Here is a 17,338-nt window from a genome sequence, read left to right as displayed (position 1 = left end):
AGATTGTCTTTCATAGCAGTGCATGCAGCAAAAGACTAGCTGTCTCCTAGAAACAGTAAGAGTACCCATCTTAATATCTGTTACTATCCCTGTAAAAGCAAGAAAAGTAGATATTATTTTCAAGTAGCTGAAACTAGTAAAGTATGTACATTATTTTACTTTAGAAGAAATTAGAATTCCAGGCCTGTAAGGGAGAATGGCATTTGTTCTTTCTGCATGATAAAAGGTTTATACAAAAATCTTTTAATTCAGTGGTCATACTTTTTTAACGTCTTTAAATACTAATGTATGTATCTTCTAGCCTTCAGTCTGCACAGAGTAAATGGTGTCAAAAGCAGTGTGTGTACAAAAGTAGAATGTAAATCTGATCCAGAGTCAAGGCATAGGCTGTGTAGTGGCAAGTCACCTGGAAGAGGCTCATCTTGAAATATTCTGGCATTCTTTTTTCTCAATTATTCTGTTATAGGACTGTTTTTACGTTGGCACTATAGGGCCCTTTTGTGAAAATCCTGAACTTTCACCAGTTGCTGGCAACTTTCCTTGTACAGCTCTCTCCTGGTCTCCGATTAACACTCTCAGTCCATAATTTGAAGCTCTGCTGCTTTTTGGTACTGGAAAGCAAGTAGTTTAAGGCATTAAAAAACTTACTTCCACTGAGGGAAGAAATCTTCCTACCTGTGTCGTGTTGGATAAATGGGCATGGCATATGAACTCAAGAAATTTGGTAATATTGACTTAAAGCTGTAAGGAAGGAATCCAGTTATTGTCTCAGTATGTGTTTCCTCTCCTCTTCAAATTCAACTTTATTAATAAAAATTTTGTATTTCAAAAGAAGAAAAATGCCTGGAAGTTTATAGCTGAGGTCCAGCCACTGCATCTTCCTGTGTGTGCTCAAAATCAAATTACCCACTTTGCCCAGCATGCTAAGGTGTTATTTGATTCTGACTGCCCTCTGCAGTGGTTGTGTGTTGATGCACTTTTGTGACCTTGTCGTTTACTGAATGTGTAGGGTATATAGTTCAGAAAGAACCGATCCTGTTAGGTTATGTCACAGGCTCAGAAGTTTTTACAGAAGGCCAGATCTTCAGATCCAGTCTTTGAGCACTATGACTGCTCAGGAAGAGTGTGTGTTCTCTAGGCACAGAGGGGAGCCACCCTACAATCATGCCATTGGCACCATTGTTCCTGAGGTATTTTCTACCGTTGATGAGTCACTGAGTCATTAGAACATTGCACTGGGCCTTCTGAACTTTCCCATTATTGTTATTCCAGCAAAGAGGAGCCTAGTTTTTGGTTCTGTATCCTTTCTAAACACCTAGCAAGAGGAATAGAGCCCACTGACCTCCTCAATAACCAGAAACATCAACTTAATGGGCAATATGCCATAGACCTGCTCAAGACTTAATGTGGGTGATGGAAGACTGTACTGTTTTTTCAGTAACCTCTGAACAGTCTTATACCACTAGCTTATCTTGTGCTACTTGAGGCTCAAAAAAAGCATGTATACTAGCAGTGAGCTTCATTACAAATTCCACTTTTTTACTTTGAGAAACTGCAATACATTTTTTCTCTGAAGTCATCACTTCTTCATGCGAAAAATATCTGTTTGCAACTTAACCTTTTCTAATTCAGATCTCCTGTTGAAATTACAATGCCAAGAGCATGAGAAAATATCCCTTGATACATTAACATTTTCTAATACCATCGTAAATGAAACATCTCTAAAATTTGCAGTTTGGAATGATGAAGTAAGCTGAAGTAGATAAATTAATGTTATGAAGTAGGTGAAGTAGGCAAAGTTGCATCCTAAGTGCAATTGTGGGGTTTTGTTTAGTATTTGTGTTCTCACTGAACTGTGAATTCTAGGTGAGGAGAGCCACATTCAGGATAAGGGCCTTGGGCTTCTGCAGGGGTTGACTTTGTCATGGCTATGGCAAGAAAAGCCTTTTTCCTTGTGCAACTCACAGCATGGAATTTGCCTCTTTTCACAGGGGTTCATGACTCATAATGATATTGGTACTACTTTTCCTTTGGTCTTTTCAAATTGATGAACTTTCAACTAATAGAAAACATTCTGTTACAACCTAGTAGTATGGTCCTGAGATTTTATGCAAATAAACTTTATCCCATATCTGTTACTCCAGTCCTCAGGATCACCTAGCTCTTTACATACTATATTCCGATTCTTTTCTATATTGATAGTGACACAAAAGGCATGATAATAGAATTTATTGCACAATCTTTAACAAAAATAAGACAAATTCTCTAATGACCAAACAGTAACCTCATTTGAGCCTAGCCATTTACCTTATGTTTCCCCTCACTTTTAGCAAATCCTTCAGTCACATGCTTACATTCTTGTAAGTCACATTATAGCTGTGAGAATTTATGATTAGTGATGAAAATAATTATTAGAAATGAGTGCTGCAGCATATACCCCCAAACTGCTCTAAAAAAATCCACTTTTTGCTAGGGCAAATGAGGGGGAAAGAACTGCATTGTAAAGAGTTTTCCTTTGCAACAGAAATAGCTGTCTTTGAAATGTCCTCCAGAACTGTCGCATCTACACCTGACAGTCAGGCTTGTAAGACTTTTATCTGGAGTTGTTTGGCTGTCTTAATCTTGACTGCTTTTACAATAATCTCTGCAGAAATGTGCAATGATTAGTACAGTGTGTATTTCCTGGGAATTATGACTCATTCCAGAATGAGCTGTATACGCAAGGGATATTCACTGCACCTAGATTTCAGCAAATGACTCTGGTCCCCAGGTTAAGAGCCTCATTGTTATATACCCTCTAAGTGAACATAGGAAAGAGACCCGTGCTACTGCAAATTGGTTCCAAGGGCTTTGGGGTAAGCTGAATTACTTTCCTAAGATTTTGTACTTCTGTATTGGTCACGCAGGGATACCACTAAAATCTAGTGACAGGATGCAAAACAGTTGCTCTATTTAACTATTTGGAAAGTTCAGGTAAGTTTGTGGAAGTTCAATGTACAACATGCATAAAGGTTGTTAAAAGCATGGGGTACGCTACAGTTTCTTTCCACGACTTTCCCTGATTGCAGAGACTTGTGTCACTTGTTTTCTGGGTGTTCTCTCTCTCTATTTCTATCTCTCTGAGTCATTCTGCAAGTGGAAAGCAGCTGACAGCAATCCTTTAAGCCCAAATCTGCAGGGCAGATTATAGCTGAGGAGAAATCACCACACTAGCTTGACTAATGCAGCGTGAGGATCAGGGTAAGACAGCTCACACAGAGTTCAGTGCTGTCTTGGTCAAGGTCTCCAGATGAAATGTGTATCAGTGTGGGCTTTGTAGGATAGCTGTGCTGCAAACTGCTTTCAGGCTGCAGAAGCGATAAAGAGTTTCTGGCAACACAACCTCCAGTCCCATGCTTCTAGTTAATAAACATCTCTACAGCAGAATAAGAATCTCCTTCCGTGCAATACAACGGACAGCAGCAATGCCTGAATGACAAATAATTTAGTTGCTGAAGCAAAACAGGAGAGAGAAGTTACTCCTGCATTCAGGCCTCCCTGGAAATAAAGGTCCACAACTGCTACTTTACTGTTGTGTCAGTCCACGTACTTGGCAACTCATTTCTCCTGAAGGTGGGACACCTCACCAGGCATTTGTACATTCACCTTCATCTTCTCAGTATGGTTCTGACCACAGAGCATGGACCTGACTCATGATGGCAATAAAGAACTAATCCTAAAGGGTCCTTTTAGAGATCTCTTATTTGCTCGGTTAAGAACACGTATTTTTCCCTGAAAATTGTCAGGGATACAGCCATCCCTTGAGACTATTATGAAGATGATGAAGGAACAATACTCTGCTTTTGGAGGGCATGGTAAACCAGCACAGACTTTGGCAAACAGGTTGTGCAGAGCAGGACATGACCTAGTTGGCTAGATGTGGACCACCTCTGAATCAAAAGCCCTGTAGCTCTGCTGGGCAGCAGTGTGCTCTCAGCAATGTTGCATAAGCTTGGGCACAGCTCCCTGAGACTGCAGCCGGTGCTGTCCAAGCATTTAAACATAGAGGGAGCACAGGTTTTCCTGCAAAAGCATTGTGCACATACAGCTGGAGCCGTATCAATACACTTTTCTAAATTCAAGTGCAGAATTTGCATTGATGTAAGACTACAGTCTTATTTAAGCATATGCCACCAGGTACATCTGATGAAGACAACATTTTTGATTTGAAGTGTGTATTGTTCTGTGCAGCCTCCAGAGAAATAGTGACCAGCAGTGACAGACCCTGTACAGGTTTCTCTGTGTTACTTTTGTTTTTTTTCTGTTTGTCACTTTTAATGTTCTTTATAACTACTGGGAGGGGTACAGCTGTTCCCCCCTTCACCTTACAGAAAACAGGATTATTTCTAGTTTCTTCTTTACACCCAAACCAAGGCCAGCCTTTTCCCTGTCACTTTTTAGTTTATAGATGAGTCTTAAGCCAGTTTAAGTGGAGAGTTCAATGAGGCATCATGAGTCACACTTTTCTTTTCATGGTATTTTTGGAACTATCAGAAATCTTTTAAATACATTCTGACAATTTGAAGAAGAAAAAGCTGCAGTTGCCTCGTTTTGATTTAACTGAATCTTGAAAGATAAGCAGGGGGTGTGAAGGAGGATGCACAGAAACAATGCTGCCTTGACTCATTTTCTTGTTCATACTGGGATGATATTTCTGGCCTTTAACTGCTTAAATTGCTTGTTGAGCATGGCTGTAAGATCTGATGCCTCCAATGAATAATTTCTGAACAGAGAAACGTGGTTATTTCAGTTCACAATGTCTATGTGCATGATGATAATGAAATTTCAGTACTGATATCAACAGCATTGATGTGGGGGGTTTGATTTGGTTGGAGTTTTAGCAAGAGGAGCAGTATAACTGCCCTTAAGGGGACTGTGCCCTTTGACAGCAAAGCAGAAAAATATTGTGTTCTGCAAATCTGCTGCTCTGCTGTACTCTGGAGAATGGACAATAAAATCTGGTTTAACAAGCACTAGTGTTATCATAATGTCAGCTGAAGAGGATTACAGAGGAATCAATTTTATGTAATTAAGCTCCCCTGCCATAAACAGAGATTGTTTCCATAAAAGAAAAAAATAAAAAAACAGAAGTCTCCATGACTGGAGCATTCCCATCCTTTCTTGCAAGGGAGTTGTCAGCTTCCTACATTAAATGAACAATGGTAATTGAAGCAAATCTTGGGAAATACCACTCTGTCACTGATAGGCAGTAACATTTAAACCAACAGACAAAAATGTACACAATGTGTAACAATTCCACCAGAAATGTAAAGCATAGCTTGACAGATGCCTTGTTTTGGGTTTTCCTTTGGCAATGTAAAAATAGAACAGCAGAGCTTGATATAGTCCTGCACTTCCTGCGTCTTTCCTTCCTGTACATGTTGATAGGTCTTTCTCAAAGTCACACTAATATTAGGTGCATTCTCTGAACACAAAATGACCTTCATGCAGGAACAAAGGAGAAATTGTTTCAACTGTCCAAATTTAAATTTTCAACTGAAACTGATTAAAAAACTGTCAATGGGAGCTTGGGCTATACGGGGGGCACATTTCCATTGAGAGGGTAGGATTTTCCGTGTACCTCTGGCTTGTGAATGCAATACTATACTTCAGCTGGTAAATGCAGATCAAGCAGCAGCAGACCATGCAAGGCTGAAGAGTGAATTTAAATCTTAATATTACCACATCATTTTTAATACAACCTGGGTGTACATGCAACCAAAAATTGTCTCATAGTGTTATTTTAAGGACAGTATTATCAGGACATATCTCACAGTAAAAATGGACTCCAAAGGAAAGGGAAGAAGAGCTCAGACCTAGGAGAATTGTGATTGCTTTGCACCAGACTCATCCCTTTTGATGATGCCTGCTTGCATTCGTGTGCATTTTCTGCTTCAACTTCTGTTATATTTAAACATAATACATAGCAGATTACAGCCCAGTTTTGTATCTCTTGCAGCAAAAGCTTTCTTCTCCCACACAGACACACACACACACTCCTCCTGCGTCTCTTTTTGTCTGTTTGCACTGCTTATGTTGTAACAGGTCCATGCGTTGCTTTTCACCTCATGTAATTGGGCCTCACTACCATCCTCACAACTGTATGTAGTCTTTTGGGGGCCTGTAGGAAAGGAAGGAAGGAAGGAAGGAAGGAAGGAAGGAAGGAAGGAAGGAAGGAAGGAAGGAAGGAAGGAAGGAAGGAAGGAAGGAAGGAAGGAAGGAAGGAAGGAAGGAAGGAAGGAAGGAAGGAAGGAAGGAAGGAAGGAAGGAAGGAAAGAAGGAAGGAAGGAAGGAAGGAAGGAAGGAAGGAAGGAAGGAAGGAAGGAAGGAAGGAAGGAAGGAAGGAAGGAAGGAAGGAAGGAAGGAAGGAAGGAAGGAAGGAAGGAAGGAAGGAAGGAAGGAAGGAAGGAAGGAAGGAAGGAAGGAAGGAAGGAAGGAAGGAAGGAAGGAAGGAAAGGAAGGAAGGAAGGAAGGAAACATGTGGAGGCGGGTTGCTTTCTCATGAAGATCCAGGGAGCTAAAACCTTTTGAGAGTTGTCTGCAAAATAGCTGGGTGTAAAACTGTCAGGAATTGGTTCCTCTCTTCCACCAGGGCAATGTAGATGCCATTGATCCATACTGTTCATCGTGCTTTCTCATCACTTGGCCTCCACACTGGGTTTTGGGCAGCGATATTGGCACAGAGGCTATGCTAGCTCTTATAATAAAGTCTTATGTTTATGTCTTGATGTTAAGGTTGCAGAATTAGTCAGCTGTGGTGTGAAACTCCTGCTTTTGCATTATAGATAAGGGAAAGACTCCAGTGGTAGCTGACATCTGCATAAGGGAGGAGTCAACTGCCCCATCTTGGTGCAGCTGCCCTCTTCCTGCTGTCCTGTGTTCACTGTACAGTAAAGTACTTGCCTGGGTAGAAAACATGCTTTTACTCATGCCATATATCCAAATGTCAAAATTAAGTAAAGGATTTTGTCTGGAATCAAGGTAAAAAGTGAGTGTGTTTCACATAACACAGTTTTCCTGCTGTCTCAATTTGCCAAGGCGTATGTTCCATGTGTTTGAGAAGTGTCTTCCTACCTGTAGTATTAAGGGGAGTGAGGTCATATAAGGAGATCAGATTTTTGATTTGCAGGCAGGTGCCAGAGTTTGACTGTTAGGTGTTTTAAAAATATGTGATTTTTTTCCCTGTGCTGCATAGCTCCAGTCTTGCAGCTGATGTACAGGTGTTATCAAGCAGGGATCTATATACTCAAAAAATTCTTCATAGTATCACCTATGTGATCAAACCATAGATTTTGAGTAGTGAATTACAGGTGCGCTGCACTAAGAAGTTATATCTTGTCCTGTCATTCAAATATTTGTGTGAATTCAGAGCAATGGAAAGCTAGAATTTTTTGGTTGAATTGCTTTCAGGAAGGTTACAGATGCAAGATCGGCTCTGTGTTTCCTTACATCAGGAAATCTCAGGAAGTCTCATTCTTTTATAGATTTGAGCGTATTCATACAAAGAAAGGGAACTACAGTAAGTCACTCGTTTCAAACCAGGAAGAAGTAGATGATTTAGCAACCTTGGAGGTACTGGATGAGGTAAGAATCTCCTTTTTCACATTTTCCTGAAGGGGGGTAATTACATATTAGAACATGATGGTGTGCTTTGATTTTCAAGTTCAACTATGTTGTCACACCTGTGTCAAGTGTGTAAGTGTAAACAATGGCATTTTACCGGTTTATGCCAAATATTTTAGATTTGCCATTTTGCAGGAATAGTTCCAACTCAAAGGTAAAATACCCTCTGCAGTTACAGCCCAAGAATGAGCTGTAGTACTATTTGCTTAACGGAGTTTATATTACTGGATTTTATTACAGCTAAGTATCTAGTCTGCAATGATGTGCTAACCTGAAATAAGTTCAGGTCCAAGAACAAGCACCTTCTACCTTGCTGCTTCAACATTTAGAGTGGTTTTAAACTAGCTTACTGCCCTAGGCTGGGTTCTCACTGACTTTGGTGTGGAGATGCTTAGAGATCAATTTATGTCAGCTGGCACTCTGACCTGTCAATGCCTTCCTGTGAACTTTCAACAAAATTACTGATACAGATCTCACTGTTTTGTCAAGGTTTGAAAACAAGCCCACTAGGAGCTGGGGAGCATGCTTAAGGGAGGGGGGGAAGTCTGTTGTTTGTGCTTGAAGCTTCAAAACCAGAAAGAAGAACCACGCTATAGCACATTATCTGCAGGTCTTAGAGGCCATCAGTGGTTGTAAATAAACTGCCATTCTTCCTCTGCTGGGCTGTGGGTAAACTATAATTCACATTCTCTTATCTTCCGACATCCAAGAGCTCAGTTATAGTAAGGTAATATTAATAGAGCTAATCTAAACTTCATCTACTGCACAAAGCTGAGATTTAAGCATTTTTTTAGTATTGAGAGTAGCCATATGCTAGTGAGACTTTTTTATCTTTTGGCATGAAGCATATAAATAATCTGAGTGAAAGAGAAGACACAAAAAAACAGATGAGCTAGAAGTGTATCTCAGTATCTCTTCTGAGGCTGAGCATTCTCAGGAAGCCTCCACCTAAAGGCATCATTTGACTACGTGATATTTTACTGAATCAAATCCAGTTTAAAACCTCTTTCACATATGAATGGCAGCTTCTCAAAACTGTCTTCTTTCTTCCATTCAAACTTTTTTTCCAGTTTAGGTAGCCCATCAGAACAGCAAAACAGGACACCTTCTATCAATCAGTGCAAGAAATAATTGTAAAAAGGGCAGTAGTTCCCCTTAAAAAAATGCGTTAACGTGTATCTGGTTGCATTAATGTGTATCTGGTTATGGCCAAAAGCAAAACAGCATTCAAAACCAAAAAGGGAAGAGTTTATAAAGACAATGGTAAATCAAGGTTTTCTCCTTGTGTTTTCCTTCAAAAGAAATTTAACCTCTTCAGCTGTTGAGAATTCAGGTTTTAAGTGTTATTAACCAGAACACAGTGCACAGCACTGTGAACAGGTAGATGTGAGGGAAAACCAATTCCTTCTGCAGTCCTCTGCTGCTTGTTGTTCTGTTCCTGTCGGGATACAGCCTAAACATTTTTACATGTACCTCAAAACAGTATCAAGGCTGGTTTGAATTTCTTCATCCAGCTCTATGTCTTGTTTTGATTGGAAACCTAATCAGGTACATTACATACCCAGCTCTATGCAGAAGATTCTGAGGGAAATTATGTCAAGAAATTGGGTGTGCCACTATGGCTCTTTTTTCTTGGTTCAGGGAGAACTGGAGCTCCAGCAGCAAAGAGCAATCACAGCAGAGAGTGACTGTTAATATAGAAAGGTCCGATCCATTCAAATCTGTGTCTTATCATAAGTGAGAGTGATGTTAGACCAGTTGTAATGGCAGCTATGAATTCAAGCATATGGCTCTTGCATAATTGATTACATGATGCTGTAGCGTTAGAAATGAAGACAGGACTGTCTTAGGGAAACCTTTGATTAATCAAGTTACAGCAGTACTTATTAGCTCATTTTCCTACAGCCACTTGTGGATCTGTAAGTATATATTGTTCAAAGTGAGTTTGGATGCAAGAAGTTAGGAATGGCAATGTATTTGAAAGTGTTACTTGCTTTTCATCATTATTACCTATATTCCTGACTATTAATACCTTCCCTCTCCATCCTTACTTGTAACCATATTATTTTATAAATTTGTATAATACTCTTTTTTTTCCTCATGTGAGTCAATGTTCCTGTTTTTTCTCCATCAGAACACAGTAACAGAGCAGCTGCAGAAGGGTTATGCCAAGGATCAGATCTACACCTATGTTGGGGACATTCTTATTGCTGTTAATCCATTTCGGAACATAGATATTTACTCTTCACAGGTGTGAAACTCTAGGTTTGGTTCTTTTAAACTAGCACTGATTTCCATTGAAGTTTGAATATTAGTGTTAAGTATAAAGTAAGATCATTCTTGAGATTACGTCAGTTCACTCTGAAAAACGGAATTACCCATACAGTTGTTTCTTCAAGTACATGTTGACATACATCTTTATCACATACTGGATTTCAGCAAAGAAATGAGAAACTCCAAAAAATTTATTTTCTGACATCTTTATGTCTATGGTATAATGTCTATATCATGTCTGAAGTGCAAACAGCTGTATTTGAGCAAGTCATCCATTTTGATCAATACATAGAAATAGATTTTTGACATTGTTATACTTCTAGTGACTTTCAAAATTCATTCTTGCTTGAGGTAAATTGTGCTAGATTTCATGAGATTTGTTGACTAGAACCCCATGGAGTGCAAAGGTGCTAGCTGCCCATAGCAGCTACTTCAGAAGCAGTATCTCTAAAGAGAAGTACTTTTTTCCATGTAAATCTTACTCCCCTCTGTGGGAGGGAGTCCACTTTCCTTGGAGAACTGTAAATGGCTGGAGGTAGGAGCTGGGGGCATTTGCTCCGAAGAGAGCTGGGGAAGCCATAGCCATTTAATTGATCAGACAGTTTATAAAGTAGCTCTGTAAGATTTTAAGTTTTTGTGAATTTGCCTGTCCATTATACAAAAGGTGACAGATATGAGTATCTGGTCATACAGGAATTTTGCATTATTAATTATCGTATTCTGTAGGTACAGGAAAGTTCTTAAGTTTTGACATCAATATCATGCAGAAATACTAAATGGATGAGAAATAGAAAAAAAAATTATAATTTGGTCCTTGATGTCTGGCAGTGTTAAATTTTCTTCTGATAATTTGAGTTTCACAGCATAATCATCACTGTTGGTAACCTCAGCACGCTGTACTCTAATCTGAAAATAAAACTCAACTGTGATTTTAAATAAACAAAAGGTTGTTAAGGGACAGCTGGTAATGTTTTCATTTTCCCCACACTTAGCATTCCAAACTGTATATTGGAGCCAAACGGACTGCCAACCCTCCTCATATTTTTGCTGTTGCTGACATAGGTTATCAGTCCATGGTGACATACAACTCTGACCAGGTACAGATGACATTGTCTTGATTATGTCGTTTGCTTGACTGAGATATGTAGTGAGCTCAGAGTCATGCTCTTGTTCTCTTCAGTGTATTGTTATTTCTGGAGAAAGTGGAGCTGGCAAGACACAAAGTGCCCATCTTCTGGTTCAGCAGCTCACTGTCCTGGGCAAGGTATGTTTCAAAAGGGGTTTCTCTGTAAGGCTTTGCTCTTAGGCATAATTGACTGAACCTATGGACAGGGCATTGGTATGGGGGCAAGACTGTAATCTGTTTTGCAAAAAACTTCTGTGACTTCAGATTGGAACATGATGCAGATCTGTCTGCCCCTTCCTCCCTCCTGAACTAGGGTCATTTGGAAATATGTTGGGGATTCTGCAGTGAAGTACCCACTGCAGTGAGGGCTGTGACTTAGTCTGCTCTTGCTAAACTGAGTGTCTTCAAATCACCCAAACTGTACTAAATAAAATCCTCTTCTAGCTTTTCACCTCCTTCCACAACCAGATTGCTGTCAGTGGAACATAGTCATTCTGGGAAGTGACCACATAGTGTTCTAAATAAAATGGCATTTTTGCATGTCCCAGATGAGATGGAAGCAATCTGATCTATTGGTATGGTGCAATGCAGCAGTAAGCAGTTACTAACAAGGATCCTAAAAGCAGGCCAGTCATCTCAGAGTGCTGGGCTGCAGAAATTGATTACTTCTGGTGCTGTCATTATCATTATGTGTGTTATCTCTTCCAGCCAGCCCTTAGTTTTGCAGATTGCTATATTCTGACAAGTTTCATGATTTAAGCATGCTTGTATTTACATACAATTCACATGGGAATGGCTTCCCTAGTGATGTCACACTTCACAATACGAACTAGAAAAGGAAAGAAACAAGAATGAATGTATTTGAATGATTATTGATGATTTTAAGCATTGTCTTTTCCATATCCAGGCTAATAACAGGACCCTACAGGAGAAGATCCTCCAGGTGAATAACCTGGTAGAAGCATTTGGGAATGCAGGCACTATCATCAATGATAACTCTAGCAGATTTGGAAAGTATTTGGAAATGAAATTCACTTGTGGTGGCACTGTAGTAGGAGCTCAGATTTCAGAGTATCTCCTTGAAAAATCCAGAGTTGTCCACCAGGCAGTGTAAGTATGAAAACATTTGACCTAATTTGGGGGCTACGAAAAAACTGTATTTGACCTAATTTGGGAACTACAGGGTAGGACTACAATGTAGGAAATTATCTTGGATCAGAACCTGAAGATGAATAAGGTGCTGGGATTTTTTCTTATAAATGATACATGAATAGCTTATAAATCTGTAAGCTAGCTGAAAACTGTTTCTGATCTTTTCACTGCCTCCTGGGTTATTTAAGCCAATCTCATAAAAATGCAAATGTGATATATAAAGTATATCATAATGTGTGAAGAATTAAAAGGAGAAGAGAAGGCTGCATGGAGACCTCATAGCAGCCTTCCAGTATCTGAAGGAGGCCTATAAGGATGCTGGGGAGGGACTCTTCATTAGGGACTGTAGTGACAGAACAAGGGGTAACAGGTTAAAACTTAAACAGGGGAAGTTTAGATTGGATATAAGGAGGAAGTTCTCTACTGTGAGGGTGGTGAGGTACTGGAATGGGTTGCCCAAGAAAGTTGTGAATGCTCCATCACTGGCAGTGTTCAAGATCAGGTTGGACAGAGTCTTGGATGACATGGTTTAGTGTGAGGTGTCCCTGCCCATAGCATGGGGGTTGGAACTAGATGATCTTAAGGTCCTTTCCAACCCTAACTATTCTGTGGTTCTAAAATGTTTCTAATAGTTCAGTTGTACCTTTCTTTGTGGAAGTTTGAGTAATGTATTAAGTATATTACTTGGATTTAATTCCTCTACATTTCCTTAGTACTGCAGTTTTGTTTGCAAAATGCTCATTTTCCATTTTGGGGTATCTAGTAGGATCTGATCATTCAGGGTTATGGACCAAAAAGCAGAACAGACCCATCTCTGCCATGTGTGTATCTCATAATATAAAATGACAGAAAAATTAAATGGCATTTCAAATTAATTTAAATTATTGTCATGTATTTTCCATCCTAATACATAGCACAATCAGATAAAATTTACTTGGGCAACTCCATTTCTGACATAATAATAATAATAGAAAAAAACCAAAGTTTGAGACAAAGAATGTTGTCAGTGATTTAAATTTTTCCCCTTGCTGATCACTTACTCATTTTTACTCATTTTGTAGTTCTACATGATCTTGTTGCCTGTTGTAGAGCTGTAACAAGAAGAACATCAGAGTATCACTTGGAATGTTTCAACAAACAATTTAAAGTTAAAAGCAGTTTTATGGAATGGTGGGGTTTCCCACAGTTGAACATAAGCACAGATACTTCTTTTTCAGAATAAAATGAGCTTTTTCCTTAAAATACCACTGTTTTCATAAATTTTCATGGGTTTATTCTTTGGCTGTCAATTTATATTTAGCCACATGCTGAGACAGGAAGTCAGCAAAGCATTTACATGCCTCAGATGCTATTTAGGTAGGTGTTTAGATGCCTGAAATCACTAGAAAATGCCACTGAAGTGTTCAGCATGAAAGTCACTCTAAGAGGTTATATTTTGTGGCATAAACTTCCAAGGGCACTTGAAGATGTTTGTGCCTCTTCTGCTCTTCTGCTAGAGCAGGAGTCCCAAACTCACATGGAGAGCCAGGAATGACTTTTTGCAGAAAACCCAGTGACTGATTACCCAGAAAATGGGAGACTCAAGTTCCAGACTTACTTCAAGCCAAGAGATTTTGAACCTACAGGTTCTCCTGCCTTTCCCAGAGAGTACACAAAACATCAGGACACTGTGAGGTTTCAGATTGTGCAAAGCATGGCTATGCAACCTTGTGTAACCGTAAGGGGGGGAACTGAAGGACTGACACCGAGGGGGAAGATAAGGGATCTGATCCTACCCCTAAAATTGATCTTGTTTTCTACTGCTGGCTGTCCACAGTAAAATATAGCAACTAAACTGCCTCTGATCTAGGCAACCCCCACAGACAGGAGTGCCCTGGGCTACGATCCTGTTTCACAGGAGCATGCATTAGTGCTCCTGAGACACATGCATCAGCTCATTCAAAAAGCAGGGGTTTGAATACAATTCCTTTTTTCCATCTCATAGTGACTGACTTGGCTATCTCAGGGTTCAGTGGTGGTAGCAACTTCCCACCTAAGCATCCAGTTTTTCCTCATAAGGTGCACTGGAACCTTGAATGTGCAATAAGGCTTCTCTTCTGGGTTTGGGCACCTAACTTTTAGGCAAAGCATGACAAGTAATAAGGCCATTTGCTGAATATCTGCTTCTGTGCTTTCTTGGTTCAGGGCTAAAAGACACAGCAAACACAGTGACTCAGGAATGCATAGTTTTCCTGTGGTCAAAAGCTTTTTATGAAATAGCTGGAGGTTGAGCAGCCCATTTAATACAGGTGGGTGAGCAAATTGCAAGATCTCACCCAGCATCTACCAATTGCATCCATGGTAGAGCAGCATTTAGATGGTTGTAGCACCGAGCAGCCACCCTGGCAGCTTTGGAACAAACACACAGAGGCACACAAAGGGTGTTCATTTCACAGGAATTTATGTAATAGAGCTTCTTTCAGAGTGTTCTGTCAGTTTGCATCAGGCTTGCCTATTATTAAAAGAATGTTTAATAATAGCATGTATGTCATCAGTAAATGTAACCAGGTTACATTACTAAACCAGTTCGTTTTTTCTCTTGTTTCAGAGGCGAGAGAAATTTCCATATTTTTTATTACATTTATGCTGGTCTGGCAGAAAAGAAAAAACTGGCACATTATAAACTGCCCGAATATAGACCTCCCAGGTAATGGAGTTTATTTGTACATAAATTGATTACTAAGAAATGCAGTGTTGAAATCTTAAGCTTATTTATATTCTAACTCTGTATCCATCAACTCTTTCAGATATCTGCAAAACGATCATTTCAGAATAGTGCAAGATTTCATGAACAATAGCTTTTATAAGTCGCAGTTTGAATTAATTGAACAGTGCTTCAAAGTCATAGGTTTTACACTGGAGGTGAGTGATGATAACCCCTGTTTGGGATGAACTTTCACAGCTACCTTAACCAGGAAAAACTTACATAAAGCATTCAAATAATCTCCCTTGTTATTTTCTTCCTTTAGCAATGGTGTTTTTATTGTTTAGGATATTGCATGGTCAACTTACTGTTATATTACCACATTTAAATTTTTAAGGTTTCAAGGTATTGATAATCTAATAAAAGGGTATTAGTCAACAAGACTTTGAAATCAGTGAACACAGCATAGCTGAGTAGCTGAGGAAAAAAAGGCTTTTGCAAATTAAATGCATAGAAAATGATGCTGCAACTATTTATTAGCCTATAATTTTAGGCCTGTGAATATGAGTCTCATCTCTGTTTTAAGATAAAATCCATGGTGTGAGTTCTAAAAATTCATTGAGTTGATTTGAGTTTTGATGAACTCAATACATTTTCACAACTCCAGGGGTAAAGTTGAATGAAGTTTTTACATCCTTTTGGAATGAGTCTGATCACTAAACATTAACCGAACCCATTCTTTTTTTATTATCTCACATCATTGCTCTGCTGGCCATTAAGCTCCTCTCATCAGGCTGTCTTTGGTATAATTAAAATAAAAACAAGCCTCTGAATTTAGAAAGTAGAATGCAAGGGAAGGAAACCCCATCCTGCACACTAGTTCTCTCTTAGGGGAAGTGATGTATCTCAGCCAGAGGTTACCACTGACTTCATTTATCACAAATGATAGTAGGGGTATGACCTGTGAAACACAGCAGTAGTGCTGCAGAATGGATGTGTGTTTTAATTTCTTTGACAAAACCGTGTGTTGTAAGGATCTCTTCACAGAAAATTACTCCAGTAGAATATTTCTGGCTTCCCTCAATGTAGCTAGCAGAACAGATTTATTCTCTTCTGTTCCTCCATACTAATTTTGCATTAAGTTGTGGTAGCAGTGGTGTTCACAGTCTCTTTCTCCTTTACATGGTTATTCACAACTGCACTTAGTAATTTCACACCTGTACTATCACATCTTTTCATATCTGTACTTTCACCTTTCCAGAAGCAGCATCCAGAAGGATGCACAGCTCAGCACTGATAGCAGTTTTGTCACAGCACTGGAGACCTTGATAAGTCCTAATTTATACCATGAAAAGCAGCAAGCCTGGTTTTGTTCCCAATTCTTTTGTTCACTTGGATGGATGGAACACTTGGATGGATGGAAACAATAACCCTGACCATCCAAAAGAGACCTCCCTATATATTGAAGATCCAGTTAGAACTAGGTCACTGGCTGCATTGTGCAGTTCTAGCATGGATCTTTACTTGATTAACTCAGCAAGCCACTGTGAGCTGAATCTGTAAAGAATTACTCACCTGTACAGTAATTCTCCCACAGTTTCAGAAGCAGGTTGAGTACCACAGGCAATCTAACTGTGATTACATGTGAGCTCCATCCATTTTAGCCTGTCTTACATTCTCCACAGGGTGAATTAGTGTGTCTGAGGTTGTGTTTGCAAGTGAAGGAACAGAGAAGTCACCTTTCCCCACTGAGATTCTAATACAGGATACATGTGCAGAGACAATTTATTTTCAGTAAGAAAAAGGTACTTCAAGACAATGATTTTGTTCTCTAAATTCACTGTTCAGTAATGCAGCCTTCAGTTTTGACATTCATGCCAGTGCACAGAGGAGGAGGTTCTGTATAAGCTTGTTCCATGTTTTGTTGGCAGAAAACCTTGGACAGAATATCTTCTGCACTCCAATTAAAACTGAGACCTAAACAGGGCTTGATTTCTTTCAAAAACTTCTGAAGTGACTGGCAGGCTTTAATAATACCTGCTGTCAGTTCTCACTGTCTTAAAATCACGCTGGTTTATTTCAGGCTGCATGGCAAAATTAATAGGAAAGGACTGCCTGAGGTGAACAGTAATCACACTGTATGAGACAGATCAAGCCAGATTTCAAACACTCTGGAAAAGGGCACAAAAATGTCAGCAGCTATACACACTGTACAGCATAATGGTAGAAGTTAAGCTATCCATTTCTTTACACTTCATCTATGTCCCTAAGCTTAAAATGAAAATGATTGCTTAAAACCTAGGTAAACTGCATACCAATTATCCTAAGCATAATGTTTTAGAGTGAGCTTATCTAGTTTGTCTTGCTGTCACAGGAATAATTAATTTAATAACTGCTAGATTAGGTTCTGAAAGTGTTGAAAACAAGCTCAAGTATTCTAG

At 39.4% G+C, this 17,338-nt stretch overlaps 1 protein-coding gene across 1 annotated transcript in view; it reads left to right on the top strand.

Annotated features, from left to right (window-relative positions):
• Positions 1 to 17,338, top strand: part of MYO3A (myosin IIIA) — a 116,412-nt gene that overhangs the window by 53,131 nt on the left and 45,943 nt on the right. Inside the window, exons 10-16 of the mRNA XM_031052492.2 lie at positions 7,524 to 7,623; positions 9,797 to 9,913; positions 10,929 to 11,033; positions 11,117 to 11,200; positions 11,970 to 12,172; positions 14,802 to 14,900; positions 15,001 to 15,115. Coding sequence (XP_030908352.2) covers positions 7,524 to 7,623; positions 9,797 to 9,913; positions 10,929 to 11,033; positions 11,117 to 11,200; positions 11,970 to 12,172; positions 14,802 to 14,900; positions 15,001 to 15,115 — 823 coding nt within the window. The remainder of the gene's footprint in view (positions 1 to 7,523; positions 7,624 to 9,796; positions 9,914 to 10,928; positions 11,034 to 11,116; positions 11,201 to 11,969; positions 12,173 to 14,801; positions 14,901 to 15,000; positions 15,116 to 17,338) is intronic.

The sequence above is a fragment of the Melopsittacus undulatus genome, chromosome 1, assembly GCF_012275295.1.
Source record: "Melopsittacus undulatus isolate bMelUnd1 chromosome 1, bMelUnd1.mat.Z, whole genome shotgun sequence".
In the NCBI taxonomy this organism is placed as follows: Eukaryota; Metazoa; Chordata; class Aves; order Psittaciformes; family Psittaculidae; genus Melopsittacus; species Melopsittacus undulatus.
The sequence above is the reverse complement of the archived record's forward strand: the minus strand, read 5'-3'. Positions and strand labels throughout refer to the sequence as shown.